At 42.5% G+C, this 18,321-nt stretch overlaps 1 protein-coding gene across 6 annotated transcripts in view; it reads right to left on the bottom strand.

The window, feature by feature from the left end:
• stab2 (stabilin 2) overlaps positions 1 to 18,321 on the bottom strand; it is a 215,217-nt gene that overhangs the window by 101,308 nt on the left and 95,588 nt on the right. For all 6 annotated transcript variants that reach the window (XM_063058388.1, XM_063058389.1, XM_063058392.1 and 3 more), the window contains 7 exons: positions 13,785 to 13,880; positions 11,617 to 11,664; positions 10,156 to 10,292; positions 8,021 to 8,132; positions 3,771 to 3,848; positions 1,216 to 1,314; positions 533 to 634 (listed from right to left, as the gene is read on the bottom strand). In XM_063058388.1, the coding sequence (XP_062914458.1) occupies positions 533 to 634; positions 1,216 to 1,314; positions 3,771 to 3,848; positions 8,021 to 8,132; positions 10,156 to 10,292; positions 11,617 to 11,664; positions 13,785 to 13,880 (672 nt within the window). The remainder of the gene's footprint in view (positions 1 to 532; positions 635 to 1,215; positions 1,315 to 3,770; positions 3,849 to 8,020; positions 8,133 to 10,155; positions 10,293 to 11,616; positions 11,665 to 13,784; positions 13,881 to 18,321) is intronic.

The raw sequence follows: 18,321 nt of genomic DNA, 5'->3' as shown, positions 1-18,321 counted from the left end.
AATGAGATTGAGAGGGTTAATAAATCAGCCAAGATTGAATGGTGGAGCAGAGTCGATGGGCCAAATGTCCTAATTCCTCTCCTATGTCCTATGATCTCATGAGACAAGGTAGACATCACCCCCATGAATGTTTAATGGATATGATCTGCTTAAATTTAAAAATAAAGATACTTAAGAAAGGCAAGGAGTGTAGGTGCCGTGAGCTGGTGTGCAGTTTATTTCAATAACACTTAAGGATGAATTACTTTGCTCTCATAGATTCATGCAAGGACTGGAGACCAAGTAGTGGGGTGAGCGACTCCAGTCCTGATGTTTTCCTGCATGTTGGACCATTCCTCCGATATTACTGCATCTTCACAGAACCTGTGTTCCTTTGTTGTAATTATTCAGAACTAATCATGAATGAAATAGTTTATAGGAATCAGCCACATCAGTTCAGGAAGGTTTTTATCATGGTTATCTTATTCTGGCTTTGCCTTGGCAGTTCCACATTTAATTTCAGTTTCACAACTTTCCCTAGTAACCAACATACCAGAGTATCAACGCCTTTCTCCTTGAGATACTTCTCAATAGCCTCGTTGTTTGGTGGGTAGACAGTGTAGGTGCTCGCACTCTCAATCTGTGTCATCAAGTTCTGTTGATGAAACAGACAAATAGGCATCTTTAAGACCTGATCATTTTCTCTCCTCCTTCTTCTCTCTTTTTCCATTCTCCAATCTGAGTCCCCTCTTATCCCTTCTCATCTCCTCAGCTGCCCATCACCTCCAGCTGGTGCCCCTCCTCCTTCCCTTTCTCTCTTGGTCCATGGTCCACTTACCTCTCCTACCAGGCTGCTTCTTTCTCAGTCCTTTACTTTTTCCAGCTATTACCCCCTCCCCCACCCACCCACCTACCCCCTCACCTAGTTTCACCTATCGCCTGCCAGCTTGTACTCCTTCCCCCTCACCCCATCTTGTCATTCTGGCTTCTTCCCCCTTCCTTTCCAGTCCTGGACAAAGGATCTCGGTCCGAAATGTCAACTGTTTATTCCTCCCCACAGATGCTGGCTGACTTGATGAGTTCATCCAGCATTTTGTGTCTGTTAATCTGGATTTCCAGCATCTGCAGAATCTCGTGTCTATGCTTAAGCAATTTAACATTTTCGACTTGTTTACCTGCAGGCATCGTGAATAGCAGTACTTCATGATCATCTGGGCTCTATAACAACAGGCTTACCTTTATCAACTCTTTGAAGCGAGAATAATCAGGCATCTGCTCCAGTCTTGACAGCAGGCTGACTGATGCATCACTCATTTCTTGTTCAGGTATTAGAACCTACAATATCAAGAGCAGTTGTTACAATGCCATAAAGAATATTGGCCTGAAATGATCCAAATCTGTGTTTATAATGGTGTCCTTAATTAATTTGCTTCTAAATTTATGGATACATGAACAACTCATTGTGAGAGAATGGGATCTGAGTATTGGGAGATAAAGGTGTACATCCACTTTCACAGAATATTCCAACACACTTTGAAATTTAGCCTCTGCTGTAACGCAAGGAACACAGCAGCTAATTTTACACAACAACAAGATCCCATATGCAGAGCCCACAGAGGCCCTTTCATCGACAGTATCTGTGCCAAGCAGAAGTAGAAAGGGTAACAAACTCGGAATGTAGAAAAGTACAACAGAGGGCAGACCCTTCAGCTTGTAATGCCGTGGAAACCTAATTAAATGCTTGATTAAACTAATTCCTTTTGCTTTCACAAAGGCCGTATCTCTCCTTTCTCTGCACATTCATGTCTCCCCTCTCCTCACCTTCTTATTCTGGCCTTTCTCCCCTTCCTTTCCAACCCTGATAAAGGGTTTTAGCATGGTAGTACTCCTCTCTGTAGATGCTACCAGACCTGCTGAGTTCCTCTGTCGCAGGGGTTCCCAGACTGGGGTCCACGGACCTCTCAGTTGATGATAAGGCTCCACAGCACAAACAAGGTTCAGAACCATTGCTGCATTACATTTCCCCCCCACTACTACTCTCGACAGCACATTCCAAGCACCCACCGTTCTACGTGGAGGAAATTTGCCTGCACATCTCCTGTGAACTCTCCCTCTACCTTCACCTATACTGCATGCCCTCCAGTATGAGACATTTTTGACATCTATTCTGCCTATGCCTCCCATAACTTCATAAACTTCAATCAGGTCTCTCCTCAGCCACCTCCCCTCCACTGGAATTTATCCACCAGAATATCCACATTCTTCCAAACCTGACATTCCTGAATTCAGTAGTTCCACCACTCGTGGGCAAGGTGGACCAAAGACTAAGTTTCATTTCACTGCTACCAGTGAAGATTTAAATATCAACAACTTGCCAAGGGCGTTTCAATACAGTGTCATTCATGCTTCTTTGAGAGAATAGAGAAGGACTCAAAGGAAATGGCCATTCAAATTCAGATTTATTTATTTGTCACATGTACATCGAAACATACAGTGAAATGTGTCATTTCCATTAGCAACCAACACAACCCATGCCAGTGTTGCTACATATTCTGACACCAGCATAGCAGGCCCACGATGTTCAGCAGAACAACACAGGCAGCAACAACAGAACAACAGCAAAACAAGCCCCATTCCTCACACCACCCTCCAAACATCCACCCATGAGCTCACAGACACAGACACAGCCTCTCAACCCCAGGACTGGTCAGCACCGGGCCTTCAGCCTTCAGCTGGTTTGGACTCACAGACACTGGGTCCTACAGGGGCACAAATGAGAGCATCCTGACTGGCTGCATCACTGCCTGGTATGGGAACTGTACCTCCCTTAATCGCAGGACTCTGCAGAGAGTGGTGCGGACAGCCCAGTGCATCTGTAGTTGTGAACTTCCCATGATTCAGGACGTTTACAAGGACAGGTGTGTAAAAAGTGCCCATAGGATCACTGGGGATCCGAGTCACCCCAACCACAATCTATTCCAGCTGCTACCATCCAGGAAACGGTACCACGGCATAAAGGTTAGGACCAACAGGCTCCGGGACAGCTTCTTCCACCAGGCCATCAGACTGATTAACTCACGCCGATTTGAGTGTGCTCTATGTTACATTGACTGTTCTATTTATTATAAATTTTTATAAATTACTATGATTAAACATTGCACATTTAGACGGAGATGTAACAGAAAGACTTTTACTCCTCATGTATGTGAAGGATTTAAGAAATAAAGTCAATTCAATTCAATTTGACTTTCCCGATGGACTCACAGACTCAGGCTTTGGCTATCACATCTTGACATCTGAACAGAGTTAAGAATAAATGTCCAAATGATGGTTAGATTTTTGGAATTACCTTCCCAAGAAAACTCTGGTGGCCCAGTTTCTAAGTATATTACAGATGGAGATAAAGTTTGGTGCAAGAAACTTGTGCTAAGAGTCAGCTTTGGTTGAAAGTTGCAAACGGTGTAAGGTGCGACTTGTACCAGCTTCTGTTTCTTATAATTTTTTTGTGTGGTCTAATAAGTACACAGAGTTGTACAATTTGTTTACTGGGTTGCAATTGATACTAAAAATCATTTTTTGATAATTTTGAAAAACATCCAAAACAAATAGTTTACAGAAACATGTGTAATTTGGCTATATTTAGCAACCAATGAGTCATAGTTAATTCTTAAAAATCACTTGTCAGTTCCATGTATTTTAAATGATCTCATTCACAATATATACATTTTATTAGTAAGGAGGAAATCTATTATCAGACAGGAAGCACGATGCACTGTGCACATTGACTATACCTTATCAATAACGTGCATAATCCCATTTGTTAATGCGATATCAGGATTGAGCAGGTTTGCACCTCCTATCGTGGCTTTCTGGAAAAACAGAAAAGTTAATGTTAGTACAACTAGGTCATAAACTGTAGTCCTGACCTTATAATTCTGGCAAGTCAAGTGTAAATCACCAGCAAAACTTCTCCTTCACTGTTTTTTCCCTGGACTTAGTACATGTACTGGGTGTAGGATAAATTTCTGCATTGAGTCTCTTGTGAGTCTATTAGGTGTATGGGTTTCAAGTTCAAGTTTGTTGTCCTCTGAGTGTACATATATACAACCAAACGAAACAACGTTCCTCCAGACCAGGGTGCATCTCTAATACATAAGTATATCACACACAGCACATAAAACAAAATATTACCACAAATAAATTAATAAAAAATAATTCAAAATGCATGTAAATTGTGCAGCATAGGTAAAGAGTAAACAGTAAACAACTCGCTGTCCTAGTGATGAGACCTCGATGTTGGAAGGGTATTTATTAGTCTCACCGCCTGAGGGGAGAAGCTGTTACCCAGTCTGGCAGTCCTACTCCTGATGCTCCTGCACCTCCTTCCAGACTGGAGTAGCTCAAAGAGATTGAGGGATGAATGGTAGGGATCCTCAGCAGTGCTTTGGGACCCTCACATACAGTGCTTCCAGTAAATGACACAAATAGTGGAGAGGGAGACCCTGGTTTAGCTGAGGCACTCTACCTCATCCTTTGTCCCCTCTGTAGGTAGACACCTAAACCCTGCACGTAGCTGAGGTTAGACACCAATTTCCCATGCCAGGCAGTGATGCAGACAAGGCAATGAGAAACCGTTCTAACTGGTCACATAATCCCACAGTACAGAAGGACATTGTTGCCGACTCTTTAACTAGGCTCACTGCTTGTGTGGACTGTTATGTTCCGAAATTTTGTTTTTATCCTCATCATGTCATTTGCATTTAAAACTTCTATTCATTTCCTGTTTTAAGACAATGGAAATGACCCTGAGTTAGCCCAGTGTTTCGGATGTGATAATAATGAATGCAGCTATATTGGTATAATTAACCTAAAGTTAAAACTTTGAGTTTATACCCTTCCCTTTCTCAATACAGAATATAGCAGCCCACTTGATAGACAACCCCACCCACAACCATTCACTCACTCCGCCACCAGTGCACAGTAGCTACAGTTTGTACTGTCGACAGGGTGCACAGCTGCAACTCACTGAGACTCCTTAGTCAGCACTGTTCCAACTCACCACCTCTACCAAACGGAAGGACAAGGACAGCAAAAGCAAGGAGAACACCATCCCTGGAAGTTGCCTTCCAAGCCACACGCCAGCATGAATTAGAAATACCCCTTCAAAATCCTGGAACTCCCTATCTAACAGCGCTGTGCATGTACCCACAGCTTGAAAACTGAGGTAGCTGACTCAAGGACAACCAGGGATGGGCAATAGATTTCCTCCTTACTAGTAAAAGTCTGTATCCCTTGAATCTATCTGTCTATCTGTTTATCAATAACAGGCTGTTCAGGCCCGATGACCTGTGCTGGCTAATTACACCCACGTGACTAATTAACCTATACCTGTACATCTTTGGAAAGTGAGAGAAAACCCAAGTGGTCAAGGGGACGAACGTACAAACTCCTTACAGTAAGTGGCGGATTTGAACCTGGGTCACCAGCGCTGCAATGGCGTTATTCTAACAGCCATGCTAAGCTAAGTCAATCTTTATCAGGAGCCTTTCGGGCAGATCACACTCCATGCAGCCTCACCTGGGCCAGGTGTGCAGTGCAGGCCTTGTCTACTCTGTACCTGTTGGCGGCAGCCCCTCACTACAACACTACTGAGATCCTGTCCTCAGAGTGCAGTGGCGGTCTCTGGCAAGGGGGAAGCTGGCTGGGGACTTAGCCATCAGAGCGTCCTATCGTTTCCATTCAGAAATATTGACAAACTGTTGAACTTAGAATTATTTAGAACATAAAGAGTCCAACACAGGGACAGGCCGTTTGGCAAACTAATTAGGCAAACCAAACAAACTTGTAATTTAATGCTTAATTAAACTAATCCTGTCTACCCACACAAAGTCCATACCCCTCCATTCTCAGTCCATCTATGAGCCAACCGAAGAGCCTACTTTACATCACTATCATATTTACCTCCAGCATTACTCCCGGAAACACATTCCAGGTACCCAACGCTCTCTGTTTTAAAGGAAACGAGTCCCGCAATTCTTTGAACTTTCCCCCTCACACCTAAATGCAGGCCCTCTGGTATTAGACATTGACCCTGGGAGGAAGATGCCAGCTCTCTACTCTATTTATGCCTCTGGTTATCTTAGAAACTTCTGTCAGATTTCCCCTCAGACGCTGCGCAGTCTAAGTCAACCCTAGAGTCTAATGCCCTCACAGTGCTTTTTGTACAAAGCTAGACAGGGAGTTAAACACCTCAAAAATCCTCCAAGCTGGAAGCTTTCTTTAGGGTTTTTAATGAAAAAAAATTTGTGAAAAGATATTGCAGTTTCAAGGGCAAATAAATAGTGGGTAGATATCAGTGTGCTTCAAGTTGAAATCCAAATTAACCCAAACAAGTTATGATGTAAAAAGTAACTTATGAACAGGAAGTGATGTTTGTATGAAACAAACTACATACAAAATAGGCAGCACCTCTCGAGGCAGGATACCTAGTCTCTCTAACGTCTCCCCCCATGCCACATCCTCTAACCCAGGCAGCATCCCGGTAAACCTCTTCTGCACCCTGTCCAAAGCCATCACATTCTTCCTATAATGGGGCAACCAGAAATTAATGCAACCAAAAAATAATGAGAGTTTTATAAAGGTGTAACATAACTTCCTGAGCCTTGAACACAATGCTTCCACTAATAAAGGCAAGAATTCAATTTAAACCAATTTTATTTGAAAAAAATAATTCAATCCAATATTTAGGTAACAGTCTTTTAAATGAGAGTGGGATGGGATCTGGGAATACAGATCCATAATTCCTTGAAAGTGCTGTCACATAGGGTCATAAAGAGACCTTTTGGCACATTGGACTTCATAAATCAATGTGCTGAGTACGGGAGTTGGGATGTAATATTGAAGTTGTATAAGATGTTGTTGAGGCTTAACCTGGTGTATGGCGCACAGTTTTGGTCACCTAGCTACAGGAAAGATTGAAAGAGTGCAGAGAAAATTTATAAGGACATTGCTGGGATTTGAGCAGCTGAGTTATAGGGAGAGGTTTAATATGTTAGGACTTTATTCCCTGGAGCATAGAAGAATGAGGGGAAATTTGATAGACATATATGAAATTATGAGGGATTTTGATAGGGTAAACACAAGCAGACCTTTTCTACTGAAGTTGGGTGAGACTAGAACAGCAGGTCATGGGTTAAGGGTGAAAGGTGAAATGTTTGAGGGGAACTTCTTCTCTAGAGGGTGGGAGGAGTGTGGAACGAGCTGCCAGCGGAAATGGTGGATGTGGGTTTGATTTCAATATTTAAGAGAAGTTTGAATAAGTACATGAATGCGAGGATTATGAAGGTCTATAGTTCAGGTGCAGGTCATTGGGTCTAAGCAGACTAATAGTTCAGCATGGACTAGAAGGGCCTAATTCTGTGCTGTAGTGCTCAATGACTCTATGTATATCTGGTGCCCCATACACTTTCTCTGATGGACATGATTTGATCCCACTCTGAAGAAGATTCGGGGACATATTCCCCCAAATCCTGGCCACTTTCTAATCCCTCATTCAACAATTGATAACCAGGGCATTATCGCAGTGCACACATGGGAGCTTGTTATGTACAAGATGGCTGCTGAGTTTCCTACTTGACACTATTTGCTAAGTGTGTCATTGGCTGTAAAACACTTTGGAAGTGCTGAGAAAGTTCCTTTATAACAATAATACTATTGAAATACTGTGGATGAACATACTTACCACATTAGAAACTGGGGAGTTGTGTACACAGCTCAGCATATCGTGGAATTCAGACTCCCCCCAATGGATTCGCTCTACACCTCTCACTGCCTCAGTGAAACAGCCAGCATAATCAAAGACCCCGTCCACCCCAGACATTCTCACTTCCATCAGGCAGAAGATACAAGAGCCTGAAAACGCATACCACCAGACTCAAGGACAGCTTCTAAAATTGAGAGAAGGATGGTTTTGTAGGAATGCAACTTCCTGTAACCTGGGGATCGCCTGTACTTCATTAATGATTCTGTTCCCAACACTAACCTCATCCCGGTTGACAAGGGATAAGAAGCTGCCCGGCAGGATTGTGGGCAGTGACTTAGATGAAAGGTTCAGAAGATCCGCAAGACTGTATACTCCATTTAGCACATGATACCTAAGAGAGAAAGAAAATACTTTAAAATGCAAGTGAAAGCTGTGCAACTCTGCACAACTAAATTAAACCTACTCTCTCTTACTCAGTCACGGCACAACTCAAAAAGGAACAATACCATCGCAGCAAAAACTTCAGCTATTGGAAACCTGAAGTAAAAACAGAACACGCTGGAAACACTCAGCGGGTCAGGCAGCACCTGTGGAGAGAGAGACAGAATTCAAGATGTTAACTGTTTCTCTCTCCATAGTTGCTGCCTGACCTGCTGAGTGTTTTCAGTATTTCTGCTTTGATTGAGGAAACTTGTAGCTTCTCTGTGTCCTTTCCATAGATGAGAATACTTTGAAGGAAAGGTTGTCCAGGCAATTGAACCTCCATCACTATCCTATGTTATTTGGTGATTGTGAGCTATATGGTGCATGTAAGTCCCTTATTATCATTTAATATAATTTTCTATTGTTACTTTATTATTTATAATAATAATTACTGTATTTATATATTTTATGTTATTTTATAATTTACTCAATATTATTTGGGTCTCTTGAACAGAAAATATCCTATTTGGATACATCACAGCATGGTACAGAAATTGCTCTGTCCAAATTGCAGGAAGTTGTTATTGCAGCCCAGTCCGTCCCAAAAATATCCTCTCCTCTATTGACAACACACACACAAAATGCTGGAGGAACTCAGCAAGTCAGGCAGCATCTATGGAGGGAAATTAACTGTTGAGGTTTCAGGTCAAGATCCTTCATCAGGTCTCAATGACTGTTTGTTTCCCTCCACAGATCTGCTGAGGACATAGTTCATTGCTCAAGATTTCCAGCATCTGCAGGATATCTTGGGTCCACTCCACTGACTCTGTCTACACTTCCAACTACCTTGGGAAAGCAGCCACTATAATCGAGGACCCCTCCCACCCCAGTCATTCTCTCTTCTCATCCCTTCCATTGGGAAGAAGATACAAAAGCTTGGGAACATGTACCAGCAGGCTCAAGGACAGCTTCTACCCACTGTCTCCTGAATAGACCCTGCATACAGTGAGAGCAAGTCCTTGACCTCTTAACCTACCTTGTCATGGCCCTTTCACTTCGTCTACCTGCACTGTACTTTCTCCACAGCTGTAACACTCCATTCTGCATTCTGTTTTTCTCCTTTGGTAATTCTGCAATGTACTTATGTATGGAATGATCATCTGGATGACACATGAAGTGAAGTCTTTCACTGTATAATTTTTAGTTTTTAGTTGTATTTAGAGATATAGCATGGTAACAGGTCCTTCCAGCCCTACACGCTCATGCTACCCCACTACACCCAATTTACCTACTAACCCTATCCTTTAGGATTTGGGAGGAAACCAGATTATCTGGAGGAAAACCCTAAAGTCACGGAGAGAACATACAAACTCCTTACAGACAGCGGAGAGAATTGAACCCGGGTCACTGGTGCTGTAAAGCGTCATGACAACCACCACACATCATGTGACAATAATAAATCAATTACCAATTTGCACATCAAAAAATTCCAGAGGAATTATTTCCGGGAGTGAACTGATTCAAGAGTGAGGGAGTAAATTGAGGGGATGTAGGGTGAGGTTTATTAATGTGAAGGCAGGGCCACTCTGGGCAGAGGACACTCGAACTCACACACACCAGAGACAGAAGTTGAGATGTTCAATGTGTGTGTCAGCTCCTATCAGAGCTTCATGTGATCCAACTGTCACGTATGTGCAGAGCTAAAATGACAACCGAGTAGCAGGATTAAATGTTTTTACTGAGACACATTAGCTATGGCACACAGAGGGCAACGTGAAGATTGGGAATGACGAACTGGGCTCACAGAGACAAAAATGTGCACACTTCAAAAGCCCACACAAAAAGGGAGGGTCTCCTAGGCGTAGGAGGCCCGATCAATTCGCCACGCAATAAATCGACTGCCTGTTACCTGTCACATTCTCACTATTGACCAGATATGGTTCACCAGTGAGCTAATCTCACATCCAAAGCTGAAAGGAAAAGAGACTCACTTCACCAGGTTGGGAAGCTGTTCGTCCCTGAGCCAAAATATTCTGTTGTCATTATTCATACCACTGATGGCTTTCTGAGAGGGCACTAGCAGGGTGACATTTGCAGCTTCGGAAAGGAGACGGTTCTGAGAAGCATTCTGAAAGAAAAACAAAACCACGTTATGAGACTTTACGTAAGTTGGAGCTGGATCATACATAATTTCACACTCTTTAATTCACACTCCTTTCTGTTTTTCCCCTGAGGAATATGTTAAGGCAACATTAGATGGATAAGTTATTTTTTAAGACTCTTGCACAGAATTCTTATATGGTGAAGATGAACTCTCGATCTCTCAATTTGCCTGATTGTGGCCCTTGCACTTTATTTGCCTACTTGCACTGCACTTTCTGAGTAACTGTAACACTTTATTCTGCATTCAGATTTTTTTGCCCTTTTGTGCAGCCTAGTGAATTTATGCACGGAATGATCTGTCGGGACGGCATGCAAAGAAAAGCTTTTCATTGTGACTCGGTGCATGTAACAATTATAAACCAGTTACTAAATACCAGTTACTTAATCATCCATGGAACGTGCTTGATACTGGTCGTGGGGGAAATCTTACTCCAGTTGTTTCGGGCCGTGGTGAGACTACATCTGGAATTTAGGTACAGGTTCCCAGGGAGTGTATGTTTGCATTAGCTGGGCAGTGGTGAAGTTTCGCCCTGCTGATTCCAGGTGCTCTGCTTTCCACCCACATTCTAAAAACATATGGGCTAGGGTTAGCAAGTTGTGGGCATACTACGTTGCAACTGGAAGCATGGCAGCACTCGCAGGCTGCCCTCAAATTATTGGTTGTTGATGTAAATGATGCATTTCACTGTATGTTCACAGTGGCCACTTGATTAGGTGTACCGGTACACCCGCTCATTAATGCAGGTATCTTGTCAGCCAACCATGTGGCAGCACCTCAATGCGTAAAAGCATGTAGACATGGTCAAGAGGTTCAGTTGTTCAGACCAAGCATCAGAATGAGGAAGAAATGTGATCTAAATTACTTTGACAGTGGAACGATTGTTGGTGCCAGATGAGGTGGTTTGAATATGTCTGAAACTGCTGTTCTCCTGGGATTTTCATGCACAGCAGTCTCTCAAGTTTACAGAGCATGGTATGAAAAACCAAAAAAAATCTAGTGAGCAGCAGTTTAGTGGGTGAAAACACCTTGTTAATGAGAGAAATCAGAGGAGAATGGGCAGACTGCTTCAAGCTGACAGGAAGGCGACAGTAACTCAAGTAACCACACATTACAACAGAGATGTGCAGAAGAGCACCTCTGAATGCACAGCACGTTGAAGTGGGTGGGCTACAGCAGCAGAACACCACAGGCATCCACTCAATGACCACTTTATGTGAATGAGGCAAGGCTCTTTAATTGTTTCCATTAACAGAAACAAAAACAGTTTTGATTAAATTGACAGACTTACATTGACCCACTTGAGAAATTCTGCAGCTTCTGGGATGTAGGATAGAGTCTGGAAGGTAAAGAGAAGAGAGTCTGATACCTTTCCAATTACTGAGTAACAAGTTACATGTCTCCCACGCTTCTGTACTGTGGCGGCCATGCTGTGTTCTCATTACAATCATAAGAGACCAGGCACAAGAGTCTGTTTCTGGAACAGCTTCTTCCCCTCCGCCATCCACTTTCTGAATGGATAATGAACCCATGAACACTCCCTCATAAGTAAGTCATGACCTACTTATTTAAAATCTTAATACATATTTCTTCACTTGTGGTATAGTTTTATGTATTGCACAAAACTGCTGCTGCAAAACAACAAATTTCATGGTATGTGCTTGTGCAGGGATTACCTACCATTTCAATGCCATGAACCCCTATCATTAACTCAGGGGTCTGTGGACCCCGGATTGGGAACCCTGTGCTAGAGATGATAAACCTGATTCTGAAACTGATGTTATAGTCACATCAGTGGCTAATATTTCCATCTTAAGATGAAGGTTCATAAAATGCAGTTTCGCTGCTACCATCTTCCACAGCGTTATTATTCACCTCAGAGACTCACAGAGAAATGCAGGATAGAAAGAGGCCCTTCAGCCCATTGAGACTGTGCTGGCCATTTGTGCTAATCTAGACACAGGGATGAGCAATAGGAGCTGGTTTTGCTAACAACTGGGCAGACCCTGTAAGTGTACACGTTTCTTTTAGCTGAGGAGTCTACAGACAAGTACCTGGATGGGGGTTGGGTCACTAAGGATGAAAATGGGGAGAAACGTGTTCACTGGGAATTGGTGAATAGGTGGGATTCTCTACCTGGATACTTCAGGAAGCTCAGTCATCAAGTCCATCCAACATAGAAACTGGTGGATTTCTGAACAGTGAGAACATGGAGGGATAAGAGAGTAGTACTGGAAAATGAAATGGAAACTCAGTCGTGTGGCAAAGGTCCAGATCGAAGCTGCTGGTCAATCAGAAGTCCAGAAGGGTCCTGTAACTCTGTGACTCAATGATTCTATTGACAGATCAGTTGGTTAGGGATCAGAGCTCAATTTTAACATTTTCACAAAGCAAATGGACTGTCTGAATCATACAGGGAGGAATGGTGTCGATTTGAAGAAGTTATGGTGGGGTGACTGTGAGCAAAACAAAAATCCTAAAGCAAGAATAGAGATAAAATACTTGCAAATCAGTAGAACCCAATATCATTCTCATAAGGGTTAAGCCCCAATATAGAGGTTTCTGTAAGTTATTTGTTATAAAAAATTCCCTCAAACCAAATATTTAAAAAAGACTTGCATTTTTAACATAATCCTTCATACTAACTGAAAACACTCTGGGGCCAGTGGAGTATACTTTGAAGTTTGGTCACTGTTATAATCTAAGAGAATAGAGAGCCAATTTTTGATGGATAAGTATTGTTCAGAAGAAATAATACTGTTGGACTATTTTAGAAATAATACTTTTGGACCTTCCATGCACATCTGATCTACCATTCACTGTAATCTCTCTCTGTCACACATAATATGACATAATTGCTCCCTTAATACCACTGCCCTTTAAGAATTGTATCATATGACTAACTGCTCTGGTGTGAGAAAACAAAAGCTTTTCAATGTATCTTGGGGTATAGATAGGGTAAATGCAAGCAGGCTTTTTCCACTGAGGTTAGTCGGGACTAGAACTAGAGGTCATAGGTTAACAGTGAAAGGTGAAATATTTAAGGAGAACCTGAGGGAGATCTGTTGATAATAAACCAACTACCAATTACAGGGTTTGGTGTGGAAAGTTTCAGAAGAAGGCCAATTTGACATACAAATGCAATATTACTGCAGCCTCTGTAAGTTATTTCATCAATGAAGCGTCTTTACTTTCAAACTATTAGAGAGTGAATGAGGGAGACACTGATACAGCTTAAAGTCTCATTTGCAACCCCAATGCTGCAACAGTCCCTCAGTTCCATACAAGAATGCCAACATAGACTTGTGTGCAAGGACCTCCCTGGTTTTGTGACTCGGAGGAGAAAGTGTCGCCACTGATAGAGAGCTAAACTCAGTAGATGTAACATCAGCATGTGCTTTTAGAGAACGTTTTTGGATGTTCTCTTGAACGAATCAAAAGCCTTTATAACTTGCTTACCATTATTGCGTTTCCGAAGCATATCTCACCATCTCCTTCATAACCTTGCTGACAGCTGCAACTTCTAATCCCTGGGGACACGAATGAACAAGTTGCCTGCCAAAGTATTTGAAGCAGTTCATTGAGTCAGCAGTTAAATATTATATATTTTATACAGCATCATTTTTATCTGTCAGACTTTAATGGTCTTTTTTCAGATCAGATCTTTGAAATTAAAGTTAGCCTAGGACATGAAATGAGTGCAGGGAGTTAAGTAGAGGAATATTATGGATGATCAAATAAACAAGACTTTCATTGTACCTGTACTTCAATGTATTTGTGCACATGACAATAAAGGTAGATAGATAGATAGATAGATACTTCATTGATCTCAGAGGAAATTACAGCGTCATGGTAGTATTAGAAGTGCATAGATATAAATATTAGAAGAGAAGTAGAAAGAATAAGTTACCTCAAACAGTTTAACAGGAAGGAGTCATTACTCCCTGGCGATAGGTTGACCTGATGGCCGAGGGTAAGAATGACCTCATATAGCGATCCTTGGAGCAGCACAGTTGTCTTAGTCTATTACTGAAAGTGCTCCTCTGTTCAGCCAAGGTGGCATGCAGAGGTTGAGAAACATTGTCCAGAATTGCCAGGATTTTCCGTCAAACTCAACTTGACTTGAAATCTCAAAGTAAAATGCTTTGGGAGTAGGGGCTAAATTGGAACATGTGGTGGGCAGGTTCTGAAAGACAGTATGGACTTGATGAGTCAAATGTTCCCCTTCGCTGTTATAGGAAGTAAGACCTACTTCGAAAGTGACAATAATGCTCTAAGCCCATTAAGCAATTGTCGGACAACCAAACAATTTCTAGCATAACTAAGCATTTGGTGCAATCAGTAAGAGGGTTTTTGAGGCACCAAAACAAATTGATGAAGACAAAACTGTGGATGTGGTGTATATAGGTTTTAGTAAGGCATTTGACAAGGTTCCTCATGGTAGGCTTATTCAGATCCTTAGATCCCTCAAAGTTGCAGCACACATTAATAGGGTAGTTAAAACGGTGTATGGTGCATTGTCTTTCATCAGTTGGAGGATTGAGTTCAAGAGCCATGAGGTAATGTTGCAGCTCTATAAAACCCTAGATAGACCACACAGAGTGTTGTGTTCAGTTCTCATTATAGAAAGGATGTGGAAGCTTTAGAGAGGGTGTAGAGGATATTTATCAGGATGCTCTCTAGATTAGAGAGCCCGTCTGATCCTAACTGAATTTCAGTTCGGCATTCAACACTATTGTCCCTTGGATCATGGTGAACAAACTCCTACTCCTCGGTCTAAACCACTGTGGACCAACAGACCTCATATAGTCAGGTTGCACAACCACTCCTCACTCCCCATCATCTTCAATGTGGGTGATCCCTGCCCCCCGCCCCAGGGCTGTGTCCTGAGCCCATTGCTGTGCACTCTGCTCATACATGACTGCATGGACCAACACTAGAGTAATCCCATTGTCAAGTTCGCCGATGACACAACAGTGGTGGGGCTCATCACCAACAATGACAGGACAGCCTACAGAGTGGTGATGGAAGAGCTCATGGCCTGGTGCCAGGGAAATAATCTCTTCCTCAATGTCAACAGGACAAACGAGATGGTTATTGACTTCAGGAGAGCTCACTCCTCTTTACAGAGTGGAAACTGTGAGTAGTTTCAAACTCCTGGGAGTGTAAATCACACACAACCCCTTATGATCTCAGAACACATTCTACACAATCAGGAAAGCTCGCCATCACCTCTACTTGCTGAGGAAGCTGAAGAAACCTAGACTATACACATCTATACTCCACAAATGTGCAGTAGAGGACATCCTAACAAGCCTAGCCGCCATCAAGGACAGAGGTACAGAATGGTGCCAGAAAGGGTCAGCAACATTATGAAGGATCCCACCAACCTTGTTCCTGGACTGTCTGTCCTACTCCCATCAGGGAAGAGGCCATGTAGCATTCATACCAGGGCCACCAGACTCAAAAACAGTTTCTTTCCCCAAGCGATATGAATGATCAACACCTCCGCCCTCTAACTCCACCAATACTTTACCATTTCCTGTCAGTAACCTTATGAACAGCCTAGTGTCACTTGATGGGCATACAGTCAATGTATATAAGCTATCTTGTGTATTTATACTTACTGCATTTTTAAATTATTGTATTCTTTATCTTACTGTTATTTTTTTGTGCTGCATTGGATCCAGAGTAACAGCTCTTTCATTCTCCTCTACACTTGAGAACTGGAAATGACACTAAACTATGCTGAATTTTCTTCTTATGAGGATAGGCTGAGCGAGCTAGGGCTTTTCCCTTTGGAACGAAAGAGGACAAGAGACATGTATAAAATGGACAGCCGGGGACTGCATCCCAGGCAGGAAATACCTAATACGAGGAGGCTTTACTTTAAGGTGTTTGGAGGAAAGTGTAAGGGAGATGTCAGAGATAGTTCTTTTTAAAACAGAGAGCGATAGGTGTGTGGAACGTGCTGCCGGGGTGTTGGTAGAGGTAGGTACTTTAAGGATACTTATGAGACTTTTAAGGATGCAGATGATTGATAGAAAAATGAAGGGGAGTCTATGTGGGAGGGAAAGGTTAGATTGATCTTACAGAAGGTTAAAGGGTTGGCACAAGATCATAAGGCCTGCGCTGTCCTGTGTTCTAAGAGGAGATCATTGGGCTAGTATTTAGAGTGCAGACTCACTGATTCAGTCCTGGATACAAATTTTACCCTATTCTGGACACAATATTATATAAAGGATGTAAGGCTTGTGGACATTTTGGGAAGAATCATCAAGAAATGATGAGAAACAAGGATTGTTCCCCACTAAACAGGCTTAATCGAGTCATTTGGAAATATGAGAGGTTCTTTGCCGAATGATGTAGTGGATGGTGTGGATTTCTAAGTATGATGTTAAACATTTTCAAACATTATGTTTCCTGTTGACATTTCTTTCCAAGCTAGCAACCTCTAGTTCTGGAAAGGACAGTGGCAGCAGATACTGTACGTGGGAGCACACATAAAAAATGCTGGTGAAAGCAGCAGGCCAGGCAGCACCCATAGGAAGAGGTACCGATCTCTTCTTTCATTTAGTCCTGATGAAGGGTCTCGGCCCAAAACGTCGACTGTACCTCTTCCTATAGATGCTGCCTGGCCTGCTGCGTTCACCAGCACTTTTTATGTGTGTTGCTTGAATTTCCAGCATCTGCAGATTTCCTCATGTTTGCGTTTTTAAACTGTACATGGGAACTTCATGTTCCATTGAAGTGCCCTGACCTGCACCTGTATTGATAATTTCTAGCTGGTCACTGGACCTAAATATTGGAATTTCCTTCTCAGCAACATTGCATGAGTATCTTTACCATGTAGACTGAAGTGGCTGAAGAAAATGGATCACATCCGCCCTTCCTGGGATATTAAACGTGGGCAATAATCTTTGGCCTTGCCTTCGACACTCAAATACTGCAGATAAGCAAACAGAAGTTTGCAGGGTAGGGGCCTGAATTGGATTAATTTCAATAATTGCCTTGAAAATATCTTTGCATTTTCATGGTAAAGGCAAAAGACCCAACACCTTTCTTAAACTTGTACTCTTTGGTCCAACTGTAAGAGGGTCCATAGTGAAACCCTCACTATAGGTGAAGGATGTAAATGAGAAGAGTGGGCGACTAAATGCAGGACAGATAGGAATGGGCTAGATAGAACTGATGCGGTGAGGATGTTTCCTATAGTGGGAGAGTCTAGGAGCAGAGTGCACAGCATCAGAATAGAGAGATGCCCATTTAGGACAGAGATGAGATGGAATTTCTTTAGCCAGAGGATGATGACTCTGTGGAATTCATTGCCACAGATGGGTGTGAAGGCAAGTCATCGGGGATATTTAAAGCAGAGGGTGACAGTTTCTTGATTAGTCAGGATGTCAAAGGTCACAAGGAGAAGGTGGGAGGATGGGGTGGAGAGGGATAATAAATCAGCCGTGATGGAATGGCAGAGAAGACTCAACTGGCTGAATGGCCGAATTTTGTTCCCATGTCTTATGATCTTACGGTATTCCTGCTTCTCTTGTTTGCACACTTAAGATTCTGTAAGATTATTTAAGATTGTTCAATGTTTAATGCCATTTCCAGTACACAAGTGTAAAGGAGAATTAAATATTGTAACTCCAGATCTGATGCAGCATATACAGAAAAAGATACATTAAAGTAAAGAACACAATAATAATTTTTAAAAACCACAATAAATACATAAGATTGCTCATATATATAGGTTGATGAAATGTACTACATATCTATGTTGGCACGTGGCCAAGTGGCTAAGGTGTTCATCTAGTGATTTGAAGGTCGCTAGTCCGAGCCTTGGCTGAGGCAGCATGTGTGTCCTTGAACGAGGCACTTAATCACACATTGCTCTGCGATGACACCAGTGCCAAACTGTATGGGTCCTAATGCCCTTCCCTTGGACAACATCGGTGGCGTGGGAGAGGGGAGACTTGCAGCATGGGAAACTGCTGGT

Source organism: Mobula hypostoma, chromosome 9, assembly GCF_963921235.1.
Source record: "Mobula hypostoma chromosome 9, sMobHyp1.1, whole genome shotgun sequence".
Taxonomy (NCBI): domain Eukaryota; kingdom Metazoa; phylum Chordata; class Chondrichthyes; order Myliobatiformes; family Myliobatidae; genus Mobula; species Mobula hypostoma.
This window is presented reverse-complemented; position numbering and strand designations above follow the sequence as displayed.